The 23,216-nt window shown below is 35.4% G+C and overlaps 1 protein-coding gene across 3 annotated transcripts in view; it reads right to left on the bottom strand.

The window, feature by feature from the left end:
- The window catches only part of slc4a10b (solute carrier family 4 member 10b), a 70,795-nt gene that overhangs the window by 21,396 nt on the left and 26,183 nt on the right, over nucleotides 1-23,216 (bottom strand). For all 3 annotated transcript variants that reach the window (XM_026271152.1, XM_026271153.1, XM_026271155.1), the window contains 6 exons: nucleotides 22,505-22,643; nucleotides 16,994-17,154; nucleotides 15,076-15,264; nucleotides 2,845-2,933; nucleotides 847-1,004; nucleotides 679-766 (listed from right to left, as the gene is read on the bottom strand). In XM_026271152.1, coding sequence (XP_026126937.1) covers nucleotides 679-766; nucleotides 847-1,004; nucleotides 2,845-2,933; nucleotides 15,076-15,264; nucleotides 16,994-17,154; nucleotides 22,505-22,643 — 824 coding nt within the window. The remainder of the gene's footprint in view (nucleotides 1-678; nucleotides 767-846; nucleotides 1,005-2,844; nucleotides 2,934-15,075; nucleotides 15,265-16,993; nucleotides 17,155-22,504; nucleotides 22,644-23,216) is intronic.

Raw genomic sequence — 23,216 nt, 5'->3', positions numbered from 1 at the left:
TTTTCTGTAAAGTTGCTTTGTAACGATTTGTTTTGTAAAAAGCGCTATACAAATAAACTTGAAATTGAATATTTGACTGAAATACAACTTTTTGAAAATCTGGAATCTGTGGGTGCAAAAAAATCTAAATGTTGAGAAAATCACATTTAAAGTTGTTCAAATGAAGCAATGCATATTACTGATACATTTATGGAAGGACATTTACTAAATATCTTCATGGAACATGATCTTAACATCCTAATGATTTTTGGCATAAAAGAATTGATCAATGCTATGAATTGTTGTCTATTGCTACAAATATACCCATGCAACTTATGGTCCAGGGTCACATATTAAAAAATAAAAAAATGACTGAATCAAATGTTTTCAAGTTGACAACTTCATGTAAGTAGACTTTCCTTTTGAATATCTAGCCAGTTGGATTGTGTCACTCTGATTCCTTTTAGATCAAATGACATGACAACTTTTTTTTTTTAAACATACATTTTTTCAAATATCTAATACATTTTTTGATCAAATAATTTCATGTTGACACCTCAGACGTTCATTTTCATAAATGCAGCTCAATTAATCAGAGTTTAGAATTAGAACTCTTCAACTGATTTCAAATTATTCTAAATGCCAAAAAGTGAACACGAGAACTTTGTTAAACTGTAAAACAAGTTCTTGCCCTCTTACCTCATCTGTCATTAAAGTAGCAATTGATCTGCCAATCTCGTGATATTGTGGTCCTTTACCCAGAGGCCCCAGCAGGATGAACAGGAACCTGACAGATCAGCCACAAAACACTAAAGTCACTGCTGTCAGGTTATCAGTATGGACTACGCTGTCCAGTTCTATGCTCACCTGGTGGTGATGGGCACCTCTGCCAGGCCGTTCAGCAGTACAGCAGGAGAGAGGCGGACAAATGCCACGACAGGCCTGTCCAGAAACTCCAGCTCTCCAACCAAAACATTAGAGGCCTCTGCACCCGGAGGAATCTTCTTCATGAAGTGCAGGTCTATCTGCACACAAATCATCATGCAGAGTCATCTTACTGCAGCACTACTGTAGATGAGAAATGCACATGCACACTGAGATCAAAGTCTGGCATGGATGTTTTCAACAGGTTTATTATACAGAACAAATAGATGTAAAAAATTTGAGCCATCTGTAAACTGAAAAAAAAAAAACATTACTCAAATTACTACAATTAACTACAATTTTAATGAAAATGCAAAAAAAAAAAAAAAATTACTTAAAATAAAATTTTCAAAATATAAATAGAAACAGTACCTCAATAATACAAAAAAGCCATAATTATGCAACCCATCCATATCTAGGATTCTAAGTGATTATCACATCTGGATATGGAATATTAAAAAGCATGAGAAACAAATCCATAAAGCTTGTGGAATTCTGGTTCCTATGGAAATGCGTTCTTAGACTGGTTTCGGATCAAAGGTCAAATGATGTACAGAACCACAGAGATTATGTATGTTTGCATAACGCAAAAGGCCATGTGCTGTGTAAGATTTCAAAATATTACTCTCTCTGTTATTGCAGCATTTCATCATGACCCCTGTGACCCCTGACAGCACTGCAGCCACTCTCTCGTCTGTTCATGGGATCACAACATAATACCCACTTAATGCAAGAAACAGAACAGTCTGATGTCAGGTAAAGAGGGTTTCAAGCACAGTGTGTTTGAAGCGTAATCCCTCTTTCACAGAGCAGGTCACACTGTAAAAGTCTGAAAACTTTAAGCTGCTAAACCAAATATGGTGAAATATTTATATGCAGTAGAATTAACAGGACATTTCACTAGAAAATGCAGTAAGATTTTTGTTATTGCAAAGAAAATTTAAGAACGTCCATGAAATGTATGGAAATAAATGCATGCTTGTGGAATTCTTCATTATATATTACATTAAGCAAGAACATGCATGTACTTTTAAGGGGGAAAAAAAGATTACTATTAAATATATTGCCTTATACTATTATATACCAATTCCCTTAAAAGTACATGCATGTTCATGCATGCATGCTTTTATATATATATATATATATATATATATATATATATATATATAATTTTTTTTTTTTTTTTTTCACAATAAAATAATCTGGTTATTTAAACTTCATTTTAAAAGTTGAGGGTTAAGATTTTTTTATGCTTTTGAAAGAAGTCTCCTATGCTCAAAAATCCTGAATTTATTTGCTCAAAAATACAGTAAAAATATTAATATTGTGAAATATTATTACAATTTAAAATAGATGATCTCTGCTTGAATATATATTTAATATGGAATTTATTCTTGTGATGCAAAGCTGAACATCATTCATGTTAAAAGCTGTTTTTGCTGCATGATATTTTTTGGAAACATTTTATTTTCAGCTTTCTTGATGAATATAATTTTTTTTATCAATTTAATACATATTTACTGAATAAACGCCTTTATTTCTAATAAACACACATCCCACATATTTGAAATGTTGTATATCATGGTTTCTGCATAAATATTAAGCAGCACAACTGTTTTCATAATTGATGATAATCACAAATGTGTCTATCACTGCATATTAGAATGATTTCAGGAGGATCATGTGACAATGAAGTACTGGGGTAATGATGATGAAAATTCAGCTTTGCATCTCAATAACAAATTGCATTTTAAAATATATTAAAATAGAAAACACTTAATTTAAACTGCAATAATATTTCACATTATTTCAGCTTTAGTTTGTATATTTTAGGACATGCATGCAGCTTTGGTGAGCAAAAGAGACTTCATTAAAAACATAAAAAAATGGTAATCCTTCCAAACGTTTAACACATAGTGTAGTTTAATTGTGCATCATTACCTTGCTGAAGTCCACAGCACTGTTTTCACGGCTCACGTCATTCTTGCCCTCTGTGGTCAGCATTTGAGACTGCGGTGGAATCATCTGACCTGCAGACAGAGAGACTATCAATCAATCAATACTAATCAGCGTTAATCAGCCGATGAATGGAACGCAGCATAAGCATGGGAAGATTGAAATGATTGTGTTTATGAATTGGTGGGAGAGAATGATTTTAATGGAGGTCTGTCATGATCTCAGATGTGTTTGGACCATCACTATTGATCACTACATCCATAAAGAGACATGGCTCCTACTCATTTCACATTTTTGCCTCCAAAAATGGATATAAATAAATCACCAATCTTCAATTAATGGAAACTCAATTGCACTCTACTCTAAAGGCAGCTAAAGCAGCTTTCAGCACATGAAGTAGCACCAAAGCCCTCAGTTAAGAGAGCATCTCACATGGCATGAACAGATTTGAGTTTATTAGTCATGCTCGCTGCTGTTTTATGCAGCTTTGGCTCAGCGCTGCATGAATTACAGTACTAATGATGCTCTGTGCATCTGCACGGCACAGAACGAAGGGTCTGGTACACTTCATGCGTCAGCGTTAGCGTGTGGGAAGCTGGCAATCTTCCTAAACATAAGCCCTGTATAAAGGTGTTGAATATTATATTAGCATTCACCTTCCTCACACAGTGCAATCATCATTTATCTGCAAAATCACACTGCTTATCTACTGAGGCAAATCGTATAACATAACTGTATTACTATAATATCTGTTTACATTTGCTTTTATTTTGTAAATTCCTTTGGGAAAAATGCACAATGCATAAATGTAAATGAATCAATTTAAGCATCAGTCTTAAGTAAACTAAACAAACTAAAAGAAACAATAACTTGGCCTACATTTATTGAGTAGCATAAATGTAAGCAAGATATTGCTGCGTTCAAGTACTTAAACGCCATAGCTAGTTATGTTTTTGTGCAGAAAAAAAAAACTATGAAGTTTTTTTTTTGGCATCTGTGCTAAAACCTAGAGGAAATGATGCCTAATTGACACTTAACTTTTACATTTTATCCTTGTATAGCCAAAGAGAATCATGGGAAATGTAGTTATGTCATCCAATAGAATGCAACAATCACAGTAATTTTCTCCATAAAGGAACTGATTTTAAAGCTAACAGATCATACAAGGCTGTTAATCGATGGTATACGCTTTTGTTGAAACCATCTACCTTCATTAATTTAACAACAATTGTGTTTAAAAGTGGAAATTTGAAAAACTACCTTACCCATGATTCTTCAGATAAATTTCTATCAGTCAGAGAATTCAAATAAGCAAATTGCACCAAAAAAACCCTCTTTAGCACTCCAAAGTTTCCCTATGCTCTCAAACGTCCTAAATATTTGTAAATATATACATACTACGCAATAAACATAACATATTTGTCTCGTAACTTTGAATGCCTCTCTGGTTTCAGTTGTGTTTTTGTTTATTTTGGTGATGTATAAATGAAGTCTTCCCATCTGCCTGCACTTGAGTCTTCGCCTCTTGCGATCTGTGACACTACGTCCTTAATAACAATGGATGAAAAGTTTAGAGCCCTACTGATGATTAAGTCTAGAGTGTGTCCACCTTTGTGTGTGGGTCCATGTACATGCTGAATTCTCCAATTAAATTTGGATAAGACAGAGATATTAATTATTGGACCAAAAAACACTACACAGGATCTTGCAGATTACAATTTGCAACTAGACGGATGTACTGTTACTTCCTCTACAGTCAGAAATCTGGGTGTCATATTAGACAGCAATTTGTCTTTTGAAAATCATATTTCCAATGTTACAAAAACTGCATTCTTCCATCTTAGAAACATTGCCAAGCTACGAAACATGTTATCTGTTTCTGATGCAGAAAAGCTAGTTCATGCATTTATGACCTCTAGACTGGACTATTGTAATGCACTTCTAGGTGGTTGTCCTGCTTCTTCAATAAACAAGCTACAGGTCGTCCAAAATGCAGCAGCGAGAGTCCTTACGAGGTCAAGAAAATATGATCATATTACCCCAATTTTACAGTCTCTGCACTGGCTACCTATTAAGTTCCGTATCAGTTACAAATTATCATTACTTACCTATAAGGCCCTAAATGGTTTAGCTCCTGCGTACCTAACTAGCCTTCTACCACGCTACAATCCTTCACGCTCCCTAAGGTCACAAAACGCTGGACTTTTGGTCGTTCCTAGGATAGCAAAGTCCACTAAAGGTGTTAGAGCTTTTTCACATTTGGCTCCCAAACTCTGGAATAGCTTCCTGATAATGTTCGGGGTTCAGACACACTCTCTCTGTTTAAATCTAGATTAAAAACGCATCTCTTTCGCCAAGCATTCGAATAATGTATCTCTTAAATTGTGAGTGTAGTTGCATCTGATCAAATGAGCATTTTTATTAATTCGCTTGGGTTAAACTAATTTTAGTTTTAGTTTGTTGGATCAGCAGCTATGCTAATGATGTCTCTATTTTGTTTCTATGTTTTGCTACGGGAACTAGGATTTACACAAGCTCCAGTCTGGACCCAGAACAACTGAGAAGAGATGATGCTGACCCTCAGAGGACCTCAGATGATGCTAACCCTGAATCAACAAACATAACTAACAATTATTGCTACATGTGTGACTGCATCATATAACAATTATTAATCAATAATATTAATAATGTTCATCATCTTGCTGACTACCTCTTGTAATATTTTTTTCTAAAATTCCTGTCAAACGTGCACAAACTGACAGTCACCACCATAAGCTACTACTAAATATTGTAGAAACATTATTTTCTGTAAAGTTGCTTTGTAACGATTCGTATTGTAAAAAGCGCTATACAAATAAACTTGAATTGAATTGAATTGAATCGACAGGTAAAAAAAAAAAGCCTCAAGTCCAAATATTCTTTTATCACCAATTAACTGTTTGACAAACACTTCCTGCTTCGATGTCCAGATCTGAATAAAAAAAATTCTCAAACATGCTCCGAAGTGCCGATCTGAATCAACCGAGTGGCGAAGAGGCTCCGAAGTGCCGATCTGAATCAACCGAGTCGCGAACAGGCTCCGAAGTGCCGATCTGAATCAACCGAGTCGCGAACAGGCTCCGAAGTGCCGATCTGAATCAACCGAGTCGCGAACAGGCTCCGAAGTGCCGATCTGAATCAACCGAGTCGCGAACATGCTCCGAAGTCCCCATCTGAATCAACCGAGTCGCGAACAGGCTCCGAAGTCCCCATCTGAATCAACCGAGTCGCGAACATGCTCCGAAGTCCCGATCTAAATCAACCGAGTCGCGAACAGTCTCCGAAGTGCCGATCTGAATCAACCGAGTCGCGAACATGCTCCGAAGTCCCGATCTGAATCAACCGAGTCGCGAAGATGCTCCGAAGTCCCGATCTGAATCAACCGAGTCACGAACATGCTCCGAAGTCCCGATCTGAATCAACCGAGTCGCGAACAGGCTCCGAAGTCCCGATCTGAATCAACCGAGTCCCGAAAATGCTCCGAAGTGCCGATCTGAATCAACGGAGTCGCGAAAAGGCTCCGAAGTGCCGATCTGAAAACTTCGACCAAAGAATGTAAAAATGACTCTATTTCTCTAATAACTCTAATAACTCTACAACTCTATGAAAGACTCAGATCACGTATCTAAAAATAAATCTCTATAGTAAAAGAGAAATAATAAGAGGAGTGAAGTTTCCTACCATTCCGCTGTGTTTGGTCCTCACGCGCGTCTGACGCTCCGCAGCGCATCTCCGCCCATCACACGCGCGTTTACAGCGCTAAATGAATCATCTTTGCTAATTATTATACATTTACTTCATTGTCAGCTTCATGTACTTCATTTATTATTGTTCAATGAACTGTTTGAAACAAAAAAAAGGTTTCAGTAATAATTCTAAATTATCAAAATCAATTATATAAAATAATGGTTTCTTTTTTAATATCCTTTAAAATATAATCTATTTCTGTGATGTGCAGCTGTATTTTCAGCATCATTCCTCCAGTCTTCAGTGTCAGATGATCTTTAGAAATCATGAAAATATGATGATTTATTATTAGAACTATTAATAGTTGTGCTATCAAATATTATTTTGGAATCTGCTATACTTTTTTCAGGATTCTTCGATATATAATTTAATTTAATTTTTATTATTAGAATTATCAGCAGTTTTGCTGCTAAATATTATTTTGGAACCTGTGATACTTTTTTCAGGATTCTTTGATGAAGAAAAAGTTAAAATTAAATAAATAAACTTGAGTAAAAGTACAGATACGCATAGTAAAATATTACTCCAGTAAGAGAAAAAGTACTCCTTTTTCAATTTTAATCAAGTGAAAGTACAAAAGTACTAAAAAATTTTATGTACTTAAGTAAAAATATATATATAGGTGGTTGAATACAAATATTTGTACATTATTTATAAAAATTACCTCAAGTTAGCACCAGCAAGCTTGTTAGCTAGACATTTAGCATCAGCTACAATATTTACTTATTTTCAGTACGGTTATGAATAAACATTCGTGTCTGTCTAACGTTACTCGTCTAGTTAATCCAAACAATATAACGTTACTGTTGATATAAAAACAGACGTCATGGTAGCATTTTAATAAAACTGTTAATATTATGGCAGCGGGGAATTTGGACATGCATGAGTTATTTTATTTAATCTGTGTTAGTTTAAGGTTATTTTATTTTATTTATTAACCTAAAACACAGAGACGCTGATTGATGTGTCTGCATCGTTTGCAGTGGAGCATTTCAGTGGGCTTAAACAGATCACTCTTTACAGCGGATTTAGTTCCCAAAATACTGACAATTTTGACCTAAATATGATTTTCAGTTACAATAATTAATCCTAAATTTCGACATTAATAACTTAGGGGAGAGCGGGGTCGAAAGTAACGTGGGACGAAAGTAACGAAGTGATTTTCTCCGAGCCTATTACTACATTTGCATGCCAAGCTATGACAGCTTGTTCAACACGCAACCCTTCAAAGAGCTGAGAAATATCACGTGATTTCGTCATCATTTCCCGCAGTTAGGTCCATAAAACTGTTTTCGACAACAAAAAGTAAATTATTGAAGTGGTAATTTTTTTTAATTAGTTGTGTTGTTTTTCTTGTTTCATGTGTCACAGTAATGATCAATCTACAGGTTATTTAGTGCTTTAACACATCCTAAAGTTTGCATTATCAAAGTTTTTTAGTATAGAAGTAAATCAGGTTTAAATGCCGAAAGTAACAGTTGTTACTTTTGTCCCGCTACAGTGGCAAGAAGTATTTATTTTGTTCCGGTACATGCTATTCTGTAAATTTATGTGTCTTGCATCGTTAATTAAAAAGTTAATGTCATATTATACCAAAAGAATATGTCTGAGTGAGGATCCGAAAGACAAACAGAGGTATGGTTTTATCCAGATGTTTATGAGAGGTCGTTTCTGGACATAGAGGAACATCTGGGCAGCTCCTACCTCACACTTACCTTAGTTATGTTTAGGTTTTAGCCATATCTAGCCTTTACACCTCCACTTATGAATTTGCAGTGTTTCCAGATGTTTTATTGCACATTTTCAATTTATGCATAAAAACAACTGGATGGAAACATGAATAGGCCTACTGTTACATTATGTTTAGAATTTATATTATGCTAATATAATTTAATTATTATATTGTTAATTCTAATGAAATTTTTTTATAAAAATACACTGAAAAAACAAATCAAGTTTGTACAGTCGGGTTTTGAGACATTTAATGAAACTTAAATTTAAAATAAAAATCTAAAAATTTAATTAAAATTTTTTTGCAAAACTAAAGGTCAAAATATGTTTGCAGTTACATATTAACAAGGCCATAGTCAGGTTTACTTAATAAAAATAAGAGTAACAGAAAAAAAATCTAGCTTATATTGTTGTGTTACTTTTGACCCACCTGTGTGTTACTTTCGTCCCAACCGATGGGGTCGAAAGTAACAATGTGCAACTTATGTTCAAAGTGAAATTATACTGAAGTCTTTCTACATTTCTACAAAATACCACCTGGTATTGTTAGACCACACTTATGAGTTACTGACCACAGCAAAAATAAATCTCTGTCTACAACGTTATCTTTTAAAATTATGTTTTTCTGAAAAATGGTACTTTCGCCCCTGCTCCCCTACTTTTAGCAACATCAGACGCACGCGCGCTCACAAGATCTGCCGGTTCTTACTTCTGGAGACTCGCACTAAACGGTTCATTTGAATCAGTGAGTGGTCGACTCCAGAACAGCTGCAATCGGATCGTTCGCATTTGTAAACGAATCGTTTGGTGCAATTCGCGATCCGATTTAAAAGTATATTTTGAAAAGACTCAGTTTGTTCATGATGAATCAGACACCGCTTCTGCGTGTCGGAGCAAGTGATATATTATAGGGAGTAACGATATGTTTTATGAAATGTAGTGAAGTTAAAAGTACGATCTTATGCTTTGGAACGTAGTGAAGTAAAAGTAAAAGTTACTCAAAATAAAACTACTCCAGTAAAGTACAGATAATTGAAAAATGTACTTAAGTACAGTAACGAAGTAAAGCTACTCCGTTACTGTCCACAACTGGTCTATGTCTCGTAACTTTGAATGCTCCTCTGGTTTCAGTTGTGTTTTTGTTTATTTTGGTGACGTATAAATAAAGTCTTCCCATCTGCCTGCACTTGAGTCTTTGCCTCTTGCGATCTGTGACACTACGTCCTTAATAACAATGGATGAAAAGTTTAGAGCCCTACTGATGATTAAGTCTAGAGTGTGTCCACCTTTGTGTGTGGGTCCATGTACATGCTGAATCTAACAGAGTGTGTTAAAAATGTAAAAGATTGGATGACAAATAATTTTCTCCAATTAAATTTGGATAAGACGGAGATATTAATTATTGGACCAAAAAACACTACACAGAATCTTGTAGATTACAATTTGCAACTAGACGGATGTATTGCTACTTCCTCTACAGTCAGAAATCTGGGTGTCATATTAGACAGCAATTTGTCTTTTGAAAATCATATTTCCAATGTTACAAAAACTGCATTCTTCCATCTTAGAAACATTGCCAAGCTACGAAACATGTTATCCGTTTCTGATGCAGAAAAGCTAGTTCCTGGATTCATGACCTCTAGACTGGACTATTGTAATGCACTTCTAGGTGGTTGTCCTGCTTCTTCAATAAAAAAGCTACAGGTAGACCAAAATGCAGCAGTTAGAGTCCTTACCAGGTCAAGAAAATATGATCATATTACCCCAATTTTACAGTCTCTGCACTGGCTACCTATTAAGTTCCTATAAGGCCCTAAATGGTTTAGCTCCTAAGTACCTAACTAGCCTTCTACCACACTACAACCCATCACGCACCCTAAGGTCACAAAACGTAGTTCTTAGGATAGCAAAGTCCACTAAAGGAGGTAGAGCTTTTTCACATTTGGCTCCCAAACTCTGGAATAGCCTTCCTGATAATGTTCGGGGTTCAGACACACTCTCTCTGTTTAAATCTAGATTAAAAACGCATCTCTTTCGCCAAGCATTCGAATATCTCTTAAATTGTGAGTGTAGTTGCATCTGATCAAATGAGCATTTTTATTCATTCGCTTGGGTTAAACTAATTTTAGTTTGTTGGATCAGCATCTATGCTAATGATGTCTCTATTTTGTTCATGTTTTGACTAGGATTTACACAAGCTCCAGTCTGGACCCAGAACACCTGAGAAGAGATGATGCTGACCCTCAGAGGACCTCAGATGATGCTAACCCTGAATCAACAAACATAACTAACAATTATTGCTACATGTGTGACTGCATCATATAACAATTATTAATTAATAATATTAATAATGTTCATCGTCTTGCTGACTACCTCTTGTATTAATTTTTTCTAAAAATCCTGTCAAACTTGCACAAACTGACAGTCACCACCATAAGCTACTACTAAGTATTGCAGAAACATTATTTTCTGTAAAGTTGCTATGTAACGATTCGTATTGTAAAATGCGCTATACAAATAAACTTGAATTGAATTGAATTGAATCGACAGGTAAAAAAAAAAGCCTCAAGTCCAAATATTCATTTATCAACAATTAACTGTTTGACAAACACTTCCTGCTTCGATGTCCAGATCTGAATTAAAAAAATTCTCAAACATGCTCCGAAGTCCCGTTCTGAATCAACCTAGTCGCGAACAGGCTCCGAAGTGCCAATCTGAATCAACCGAGTCGCGAACAGGCTCCGAAGTGCCGATCTGAATCAACCGAGTCGCGAACAGGCTCCGAAGTGCCGATCTGAATCACCTAGTCGCGAACAGGCTCCGAAGTGCCGATCTGAATCAACCGAGTCGCGAACAGGCTCCGAAGTCCCGATCTGAATCAACCGAGTCGCGAACAGGCTCCGAAGTGCCGATCTGAATCAACCGAGTCGCGAACATGCTCCGAAGTCCCGATCTGAATCAACCGAGTCGCGAACAGGCTCCGAAGTGCCGATCTGAATCCACCGAGTCGCGAACATGCTCCGAAGTCCCGATCTGAATCAACCAAGTCGCGAACATGCTCCGAAGTCCCGATCTGAATCAACCGAGTCGCGAACATGCTCCGAAGTCCCGATCTGAATCAACCGAGTCGCGAACATGCTCCGAAGTGCCGATCTGAATCAACCGAGTCGCGAACATGCTCCGAAGTGCCGATCTGAATCAACCGAGTCCCGAACATGCTCCGAAGTGCCGATCTGAATCAAAGGAGTCGCGAAAAGGCTCCGAAGTGCCGATCTGAATCAACCGAGTCCCGAACATGCTCCGAAGTGCCGATCTGAATCAAAGGAGTCGCGAAAAGGCTCCGAAGTGCCGATCTGAAAACTTCGACCAAAGAATGTAAAAAAATAACTCTATTTCTCTAATAACTCTAATAACTCTACAACTCTATGAAAGACTCAGATCATGTTTCTAAAAATAAATCGCTATAGTAAAAGAGAAATAATAAGAGGAGTGAAGTTTCCATTCTGCTGTGTTTGGTCCTCACGTGTCTGACGCTCCGCGGCGCGTCTCCGCCCCTCACACGCGCCTTTACAGCGCTAAATTAATCATCTTTGCTAATTATTATACATTTATTTCATTGTCAGCTTCATGTACTTCATTTATTGTTGTTCAATGAACTGTTTGAAACAAAAAAAGGTTTCAGTAATAATTCTAAATTATCAAAATCAATTATATAAAATAATGGTTTCTTTTTTAATATCCTTTAAAATATAATCTATTTCTGTGATGTGCAGCTGTATTTTCAGCATCATTCCTCCAGTCTTCAGTGTAATATGATCTTTAGAAATCATGAAAATATGATGACTTATTATTAGAACTATTAATAGTGGTGCTATCAAGTATTATTTTGGAATCTGCCATACTTTTTTCAGGATTCTTCGTTGTATAATTTAATTTAATTTTTATTATTAGAATTGTCAACAGTTTTGCTGCTAAATATTATTTTCGAATCTGTGATACTTTTTTCATGATTCTTTGATGAAGAAAAAGTTAAAATTAAATAAATAAACTTGAGTAAAAGTACAGATAGGTATAATAAAACATTACTCCAGTAAGAGTAAAAGTACTCCTTTTTAAATTTTACTCAAGTGAAAGTACAAAAGTACTAAATTTTGTATGTACTTAAGTAAAAATATATATATATAGGTGGTTGAATAAAAATATTTGGACATTATTTATAAAAATTACCTCAAGTTAGCACCAGCAAGCTTGTTAGCTAGACATTTAGCATCAGCTACAATATTTACTTATTTTCAGTACGGTTATGAATAAACATTCATGTCTGTCTAACGTTACTCCTCTAGTTAATCCAAACAATATAACGTTACTGTTGATAAACAATATAAAAACAGACGTCATGGTAGCATTTTAATAAAACTGTTAGCTAATATTATGGCAGTGGGGAATTTGGACATGCATGAGTTATTTTATTTAATCTGTGTTAGTTTAAGGTTATTTTATTTTATTTTTTAACCGGATCATTCTCATTCGTAAACAAATCGTTTGGTGCGATTCGCGATCCGATTAAAGTTTATTTTGAAAAGACTCAGTTCGTTCATGATGAATCAGACACAGCTTCTGCGTGTCGGAGCACGTGATATATTATAGGGAGTAACGATATGTTTTATGAAATGTAGTGAAGTTAAAAGTACGATCTTATGCTTTGGAACGTAGTGAAGTAAAAGTAAAAGTTACTCAAAATAAAACTACTCCAGTAAAGTAGCCTACAGATACTTGAAAAATGTACTTAAGTACAGTAACGAAGTAAAGCTACTCCGTTACTGTCCACCACTGCATATTTTGTTTCTATAAACTACACATAAATTCATAGTTTTATATTTTCTTATGATTTTAAATGTCTAATTCACAAAAAAGGTACCAGCGATTATAACATTTGGATGTTCATATGTATTTGTCTCTGCAATGACATGAATGAAAACTTAAAGGAAAGCGTATCATCAGTGATTATTATTTTGGTGCCGTTTATGTGCACTCATCTAATAACTATGATCATTCTGACATTATCTGAATCCAGTATCTTATCAATATCTCCCTCCCAAAAAAATAAAATAAATAAATAATTACAGATTCAATACATTCAGAGAGTTCATTTTAATGAACTGGTTCAGCAAAATGATTCATTTGAATCATCACATAGTTCCTAGAACTTCTTGTATATCATTGTATGCTTATAAAGTATGTATTTTAACATAAGAATGTCACTAACTCCCTAAAATTTATCCTTGTTTTTGTGTCACAAATATGTTCATTTAATCATAATTTTCATTATATAATTATAATAAAATATATTACTTCTTAAGATTGATTTTTACATTTGTAAAAGTTGTAAATACTGGAGTACATTCAACAAGAAAACACTATTTCATGTTTATCATGTCTTGCTTAATTGTGAAATTCTCCAGCAATTTCTGAGAGAAAACTAATTCTACATCATATTTATTCCAGTGTACTGTAAATTATGTGTGGCTTGTTGCTTCGGCAAAACTTCACAATCATCTTTAAAGGAACAAGCAACTAAAGGAATCCAGCCATGGCTAATGAAGAGGTTTTTAGCTTTACAACTTTTGCTAGTTGTTATTAATATAATCTCGGAGAACCATGCATTCTCAGAGCATGTCTCAACATTTTAGACTACATGAATTTACTACGTGCATCCTATCCACTGAGATAACCACCTTCACACATTATGTTTTAGGAAGCGCTAGAGCAGAAGGGAAAGTCTCTCAAGGTAAACGTTGCCTGGATCCGGATCCAAGCCGTCGTCTCTGTCCAGGCTGAAGGAGGCAGTGGGGTTCTGGTTTGGGTGGGTGGATGTGGAGGATGGAGGAGGGAGAGGTGAGGTGAGGGACGCACTGGACGAGCAGCACAGAGGCCAACATGGAGAACAGGATGAGACCTGCCCATCACTCCCATCACAAACAACTGATCGCCACAGAGGACACTTAAAGAGATGAGATGAAGTGCCTGTCACACACACACACACACACACACACACACACACACATATAGAGAGCAGACAAGACACTGAAACTCTGAGATGTGTGAGTTGATTTTTGGAAGTGACAGATCTGCAACATCATACAAAATCAGTCAGATGGATATGAACTGGACAATTTCAAAGTCTCAGAAGTGACAACCGCATTAAATAAGTAAACAGCCTAAATTATTGTTCCATTTACAACTCGTCTTTTTTTTTACAATTTGCAATCAATAAATAAATATTTTTAAAACAAATATTTATAAATATAAATATATGATTACATTTAAATACTTTTTTTTTTAAATGGTTAAGTTTTTTTGCTCATCAAGGCTACATTTATATGATCAAGAATACTTAAAAATCTTTTATATTGTGACATATTGTTACAATCTAAAAGTATGTTTTCTATTTTAATATACTGTAAGGTGTAATTTATTGCTGTGATCAAAGCTGGATTTTCAGCATCATTACTCCAGTCACATGATCATTCAATAATGTTTATTGATCATTATAAATGTTATAAATGTTTTTATTGTCACTTTTGATCAATTTAATGCATCCTTGCTCATAATAATACACTTTTAACCTATAATAGTATATAGTATTGATGCTATTTGCATATTGCATAATCAGACCTGCAACCTCCTTTATTTGAATACCGTTCTTGTCCATGCAGTTTGTCTCAGACTGTCTCTTGCCGATGTCGGCGAAAGAGCGGACGATGGGAATCCGATTGGCCAGTTTCTTCTGGTTCTGATGATGGTGCTGCTTCAGAAGAGCTTCTTTGACCTTCTTCCTGACATCCTCTTCAAGATGCCCAGCCACTTCCTGCTGGTCCAGCACCATTTCTGAGAAATCCAACATAAAGCATCACAAATGATCAGCAGCAGAAGAAAAAATGCTTTATTATCACAAGCCTAAAACACACACACCTTATTTTTAAAAAAATGTTGATACAAAATATTTTTAAAATTAAAATACTTAAAATTTTATGGATATAATCAATATAAATATCACACTTGTAACATGACCATGGCATATTAACAAGTTGGCTATAATCTGATGTCATTTAGATGATCTTTTTACATTAATTGTAATTTTATACTAAAACGTGAATAGTGGCACAGATGTGCAGCAGAATAGATCTGCCAAATGCTATATTCTTCTTCATATGTGCCACCAAAGTGTTAATTATTCACTTCGAACCTGAATAATAAATAGAATGATAAATTCTTAACACAGCATATGTCTGGCCAGTGCTTGATACAGAGCTGGTGTAATCTTTAAATGGTTAATCTGTGCTAAATGTTTGGCAAGAACCTCATCTGTGTCTATTTTACAGATGTTCCTTGAACTCTGCATCAAGAAACTGACATTGATGTTGATGACGAGCGATGGAACATCTGCTCAGAGATCCGGAAGATGCAGAACAGCTTTGAGTAATGCAAAATCACACGCTTAAGAGAGTGAGGTGCATACACTGTATAATTCATGACTGAAGAACATTTACACAGTGCAGTCACCTCTGGAGGCTTGTTCTAGTGCATTGAAATGACAGAAAAAATACAGTTTGTATACAAACAGAATGATGAATTCTTCAACACACTTTGACCTTTTGTGACAACATGCCCCGATATTGTCCAGGTTACACACACACACACACACATATATATATATTCTCCTCTGTATCAAAGTGAAAATGCAATGCTCTCTCATGCTTAACTCATGAAATACTGAACACTAGAACCTTGTACATATGTGCTAATTACCTGAGTTTTAAACATTGCAGGTCTGTACACATGGCTCGAGCTCTCTTACACAAATCCCACAGAGATTAAAGTGTAAAACTCAGTTAAAGGTGTTCCTCAGTGGCATATGAGCACTGACACATCCTATTAGAATGTGCTAATTTGACAACGGAAGCTCATTTGACCAGAAATAGCAAACGTCTTATGAGAACAGGAAAGAATGAAAGGGTACATCTCATTTAAAACACGCTCAGGTCACAGTTCGCCCATGCAATCAAAACAGGAAAAACAACAAATTATATTTACAGAAAGAATATTAAGTCTATTTCTATGACCATTCTTTTGTTATTTGCATTTTTAAATGATTTTGCAATCACATTTTCCAAAAACTCTCATTATCCATATTGCATGTTTTAGTTTTACATTTTCTAGAATGAATTATTCTCAATAGAGATTCTCATTTGTCCACTGCAATTTTTTACTGTTTTACAGTAAAAGATGCTATGATACAATGATTTCATTTTTTAAAAGTTAAATTAGTGTAAAGACAGTTCAGCAAATACTACAATGGTGTTGAAACGGTTTACAGATTTTTAATTCACATTACAGTACTAAACTTTTTGCATTAATGAGAATTACTTGGGGATCTGCAATTCTCATTAAAATTATGTCTCAATGCAAACATTAAGCAAACCATTTCCTTTTTTTAAAATAGATTTTTCGGTTAAATGTGACCTAGAAATGACAGATTTCACCCAAAAGCCCAGTGTGTTTGTATTGAAATCAGTTTTACGATGATATGTTGCACTTCTTTAATATAAAACCCGACCTGCGATCTCCTCCAGAGAGCTGGCTCTCATGTCCAGCATGACGGTGCCGTTGATGATGCAGCTCCGCAGCTCAAAGAGACTGTGTAGAGAGAGCGTTGCAACGTACGGTTTACTCCAGCGCTCCCCTCCGTCTTCCACGTCCTCTTCAAACTTCAGCCACCTGGACAAAGAGACACAGGAGTAGTTCAATCAAAATATAAACATTTGCTGTAATCCTCAGGCCATTTAAGATGTAGATGAGTTTGTTTCTTCATCAGAACAGATTTGGAGAAATGTAGCATTCCATCACTGTTCACCAATGGATGCTCTGCAGTGAATGGGTGCCGTCAGAATGAGAGTCCAAACATCTGATAAAAACATCATAATAATCCACAAGTAATCCACACCACTCCAGTCCATCAGTTAATGTCTTGTGAAGTGAAAAGCTGTATGTTTGTAAGAAACACATCCATCATTAAGACATTTTTAACCTTTAAGCAAACCTTTCCTTCAGGACAAAATATGAGTTCATAGTTCCATCTCCACCCACATATTGGTTTAGAGCTGTTTGTTCAGAGTGGTGTGGATTACTTGTGGATTATTGTGATGTTTTTTATCAGCTGTTTGGACTCTCATTCTGACGGCACCCATTCACTGCAGAGCATCCACTGATGAGACACTGATGCAATGATACATTTCTCTAAATCTGATGAAGAAACAAATTCATCTAGGTCTTGGATGGCCTGAATGTGAATGAATTGTCAGCAAATTTTTTTATTTGAAAACAACCATAAATGCCACCAGAATGCCAATGTCTGTCGAAAATAAGAGCTGCAAGATAAATTTCTGAAATAACTGCATAACTTTCGTATGAAGTCCTTGTACAAATGCAGAAGAACCATAGTGCATTAGATGTACAGTTCAGACTTTATTTCATGTGCCAAATATATCATATTTGTCCTTTTTTCGGAGCTTGACAGCACTATGAACTGTCATGAACATTACGCAGATGAATAAGTAATAACATAAATAAATATAATTCCTTATAACTTCTACTGAATAAGAAAATGGGAATTTGTGTTACCTCATTTGAATTTTAGATATAAAGTAGTACAGTCTAAATGTTGTCTTTTCTTACTGAAGAAAAAATGAAAGAAAATCTCATGCTCAGTGGGCTTGCATTTAGATGTGATGCCATATGACAATGCAGAAACCATTATCATTATAATCGCATTATTTAGCCTTTTTGTTTGATCACACGCACACAAATATTATATAACAAAGCTTCTTTATATAACCTCAGCTCTCTTGGAATAATGCTGCTCAACAGATTTAATGCATTAAACATCACTCATGCTCAAACACATGAGAGCAGCCAGGAGTCAGTCTCTGAAAAACACTGAGCATTAACGCGTGATGTCAAAATATTGATTCATTATTTGTGCGCTAATAACAAATAAAGATTGCTGAGATGAAGAAAAGCAGATATCTTTTAAAAATAGATTAAAGCTTATGTGTCAAGTGCTTTCAAATGTAATTTGTGCCTTTATTATGAATCTGAAATAAACCATGCTGTGTTCTAAACAAGCGGAAATATCTTTCTTTTTCTTTTTTACAGATTTGCATGCATTGACCTATAGGTAAATTTCCATATTTTGTGATGTCATTTCCTGTTCTTGGGGTTTCTTTTCACATGCATTGGTCATATGACAAAATATGTAAATTGCCTCGTGTGTGTTGTTTTTATTTTAAATTGATAGCAAAATTCTAGAAGACATAGTGCAGCAACTAAAATCGTCAACCTCTTGTCTTGACACACTTCCCACATCTTTTTTCAAAAGTGTGCTTGACTGCTTAAAAGCAGATCTCTTAGAAGTGGTGAATGCCTCACTTCTTTCTGGGACATTTCCAAACTCCCTAAAAACTGCAGTTGTTAAGCCCCTCCTGAAAAAGACCAATCTTGATAACACAATTTTGAACAATTTTAGACCAATATCTAATCTTCCTTTTATAGGCAAAATTATAGAAAAGGTAGTTTTTAATCAGCTGAACAAATACTTAAACTCAAACCGATACCTGGACAATTTTCAATCTTCAATCTGGTTTCCGACCACATCACAGCACAGAGACAGCACTCATTAAGATAATACAGTTTTTCTCAATTGCTAAAACACTAAAACCCATTGGCTGAACAAAGTTTTCAGTTGCCTGAACTTATTTAGCTAATTGTGCAGTCTGTTGTCAATACCTTAAACCATTTCACATGGTAAAACACAATTTGGAGATCTCACTTAGACTCTTCAGCAAAACGCTAAACACATTCTCATTCTCAAAACACATTCTGCACTCTAATGCACATGTCATTCATACTGGTAAACACAAGTGGCAACAATCAAATACAAATAGAGAACATGTGTCATTGATTGAACACAACCACTCAAAATTGATTTAACCTGTTTCAAATGATGTGACACAACCAATATAAGCCAGTTCAGAGAGCAAACAGGTTGTTGAAGGTGGGAAGGAGAAAGTCTGAAAATGGATAGAAGAAACAATGTGAGAGGACGAGTGCGTATGCGAGGTGGGCGACGAGGAGGAGGGCAAGAAAGAGGAGGAGGAGGAGGAGGAGGGCAAGAAAGAGGAGGAGGAGGAGGAGGAGGAGGAGGAGGGCAAGAAAGAGGAGGAGGAGGAGGAGGAGAGGCCGAAACATGATTGGACAGCGGGCCATTGTTGAAGTCCCTGGTCAACGAGGTCAACAAATCAACAAATAACAATAATTACACTATCACAGAGACCAAGCACAAGTTTATGAGATGCAGGGTACAGTACTGTAAAAATAGGGGTAGAAGGAGGAAGAACCAAAAAAAAAACCTGCAAAGAGCAAAGCAGAGTAGTAATTTCTGATCAATTTTGAGCTACTATGATAGAACATGTTTTCGTTCATCAAAAGACAAATGACGGAATAATATGAACTTTGTTTTGAGATTAAAAATTTACTTCTCCCTGAGAACTATGTTTTGAACAATGTATTTTCTATTTGTTGGTGTATTGTTTACTGACTGCTTGATAGTGTATATCATTTTGATCACTTTGTTTATGATTTGAGAGCAGTGTTTGATTTTGAACACAGGTAAAACTGTTTTGAGGCGAAAGTTTCATTTTGCAAGAGGAGTCAGAGGTTTTGTAAATAGTGCTTGAAGATGAGGTTTTGTGTTCAATGTTTTCAGAAAATGGAGCAAGGTTTCAGAAATTGTGTTTTAGCAATTGAGAAAAACTGTAAATGATATTCGCTTAAATTGTGACTCTTACATTGTGAAATTGGCAAAATATCGGTGCTGGTATTGCTAGATCTCAGTGCTGCGTTTGACACTGCCGATCATAACATACTACTAGAGAGACTGGAAAACTGGGTCGGGCTTTCTGGGATGGTACTCAAATGGTTCAGATCATACTTAGAAGGGAGAGGCTATCATGTGAGTATAGGAGAGTCTAAGTCTAAGTGGACGCCCATGACATGCGGAGTCCCACAAGGCTCAATTCTTGCACCGCTCTTGTTTAGCCTGTATATGCTTCCACTAAGTCAAATAATGATAAAGAACCAAATTGCCTACCACAGCTATGCTGATGATACCCAGATTAACTTAGCCTTATTAGCCTTATCTCCAAATGACTACAGCCCCATTGACTCCCTCTGCAAATGCACTGATGAAATTAATAGTTGGATGTGCCAGAACTTTCTTCAGTTAAACAAGAAAAAAACTGAAGTCATTGCATTTGGAAACAACGATGAAGTGTTCAAGGTGAATGCATACCTTGACTCTAGGGGTCAAACAACTAAAAATCAGGAATCTTGGTGTGATTCTGGAGACAGACCTTAGTTTCAGTAGTCATGTCAAAGCAGTAACTAAATCAGCTTACTATCATTTAAAAAACATTGCAAGAATTAGATGTTTTGTTTCCAGCCAAGACTTGGAGAAACTTGTTCATGCCTTTATCACCAGCAGGGTGGACTATTGTAATGGGCTCCTCACTGGCCTTCCCAAAAAGACCATTAGACAGCTGCATCTCATCTAGAACGCTGCTGCCAGGATTCTGACTAGAACCAGAAAATCTGAGCATATCACACCAGTCCTCAGGTCCTAACACTGGCTTCCAGTTACATTTAGAATTGATTTTGAAGTACTTTTACTCGTGTATATAAGTCACTAAATGACCTAGGACCGAAATATATTGCAGATATGTTCACTGAATATAAACCTAACAGAGCACTCAGATCACTAGGATCAAGTCAGTTAGAAATACCAAGGGTTCACACAAAACAAGGGGAGTCTGCTTTTAGTTACTGTGCCGCCCGCAGTTGGAATCAGCTTCCAGAAGAGATCAGATGTGCTAAAACATTAGCAACTTTTAAATCTAGACTCAAAACCCATCTGTTTAGCTGTGCATTTATTGAATGAGCACTGTGCATTGTCCAAACAGATTGCACTATATTTTCACTGTTTTATTTTTATTTATTTATTTTATCATTTTTCTAACTGTTTTTAAATGTTTTAATCATTTTAAAAGTTTTAAAATTGCTTATTTTCTTCATGATTATTTTACTTTCTTGTATGTAAAGCACTTTGAATTACCATTGTGTACGAAATGTGCTATATAAATAAACTTTCCTTGCCTTGCCTTGCCTTTCCTTGCCTTTATTACACTTAGTTGTTGTTGTTGTTGTTTTTGTAATAGGGTTTTTTCATTTTAGTTTTTATCTAGATTTTAGTTTGTGTTAATAATATGTTACATACTTTTGTCATTTGTCATTTATTTGTTTTATTATTTTTATTTCTATTGTACCATAGTTTTGTTTGTTTTAATTTGACTTTTTTTTGAAATCCTATCTTTTTTATTGTCAAATCAAATAACATAAAAAAAATTTTTAATAAAAAAATAATTAAACAAAAATACTTTGGAAAATAATTATTTGGATATGTATTAGGATCATATTCTATGCAATGTTTACAGAAAATCACTTTTTACTACATGATTATTCATATAGTTTTAGTTATTTTTATATTATTTCTGTGCCATATTTACAAACATCTACATCTACACATTTCTATATTTGTCATTTTTGTTTTCATTTCAGCTTAAGTTTTAGTAATATTTTAGTAAAGTTTTTATTATTATTATATTTGCCTATATTTTTATTTTTTTATTTCATTTTAATTCCTAATTCAACTTTTTTATGACATAAGATTTTTAACTGTCAAATCAAATAACCCCTCAAAAAAAAGTTATATATAGAAATATTTAAATGAATTAATAAATAAATATACACTCATATTCTGTTCACTTTTTACTAGATGATTGCACAACTTTTTTTGGAGACATCTGATAAAATCAGGATGAAAGATTATGTTTTTATTTTCTTTAAAAAGTCTGTATTTTATCTTCTCAGACATTATTATATGTCCCATAAGTGCATACTGAATGACTGAATCCAGACAGATGAAGTCACATGACCGAGTCACGTGGGTCAGTACCTGGCGGTCTCTCTCCACTCAGCATCCTCTCCGTCACGCAGGCAGATCTCATCCAGCTCGGTGAAGAGGTCATGCGGTATGTGCTCTTCATCCTCATCCTCAGTGCCCAGCAGAAACTGAACCCTCTGGGAGGGAGTATCTGTCACACAGCATTTCAGTGACTTCAATAAACCACCAAGATCAGTTCAAAAGCTCACATGGATAAAACAGGCAGCTAAAAGCTTCAGAGACCCCAAAACTGTTCTGTGTTCAACACACGTTTTGTGGATAATAATAATAAAGCATAGAAAAGAAGCAGCTGCTCTCTAGCAGGACTGAGTCATCATGATGAGCTGCTAAAAGAGCAACACACTGCCAAGAGCTAGAGAGAGAGGGAGAGAGAGAGAGAGAGAGAGAGAGAGAGAGAGGGAGAGAGGGAGAGAGAGAGAGAGAGAGGGAGAGAGAGAGAGGGGGGGGGGAGACAGAGAGAGAGAGAGAGAGGGAGAGAGAGAGCTTCAAAGAAACATAATACAACAGGACAGACCATCAAAGGGAAACAGAAATGATGAAAGGATATCAGAAGGAAAAGAGGAAGACAGCAAATAAACTGAAAAAAGGAAGGACAGAAAAGAAAGATACCTAAAAAAAAAAGGTTCTTACTCAGTGTTTTTGTTTTTGCAAAACATCAAAATATTCTTAATTCAAGATAAATTTGCTTGCGATAAAAAGGACA

This window comes from Carassius auratus, chromosome 9, assembly GCF_003368295.1.
Source record: "Carassius auratus strain Wakin chromosome 9, ASM336829v1, whole genome shotgun sequence".
Classification (NCBI taxonomy): Eukaryota; Metazoa; Chordata; class Actinopteri; order Cypriniformes; family Cyprinidae; genus Carassius; species Carassius auratus.
This window is presented reverse-complemented; position numbering and strand designations above follow the sequence as displayed.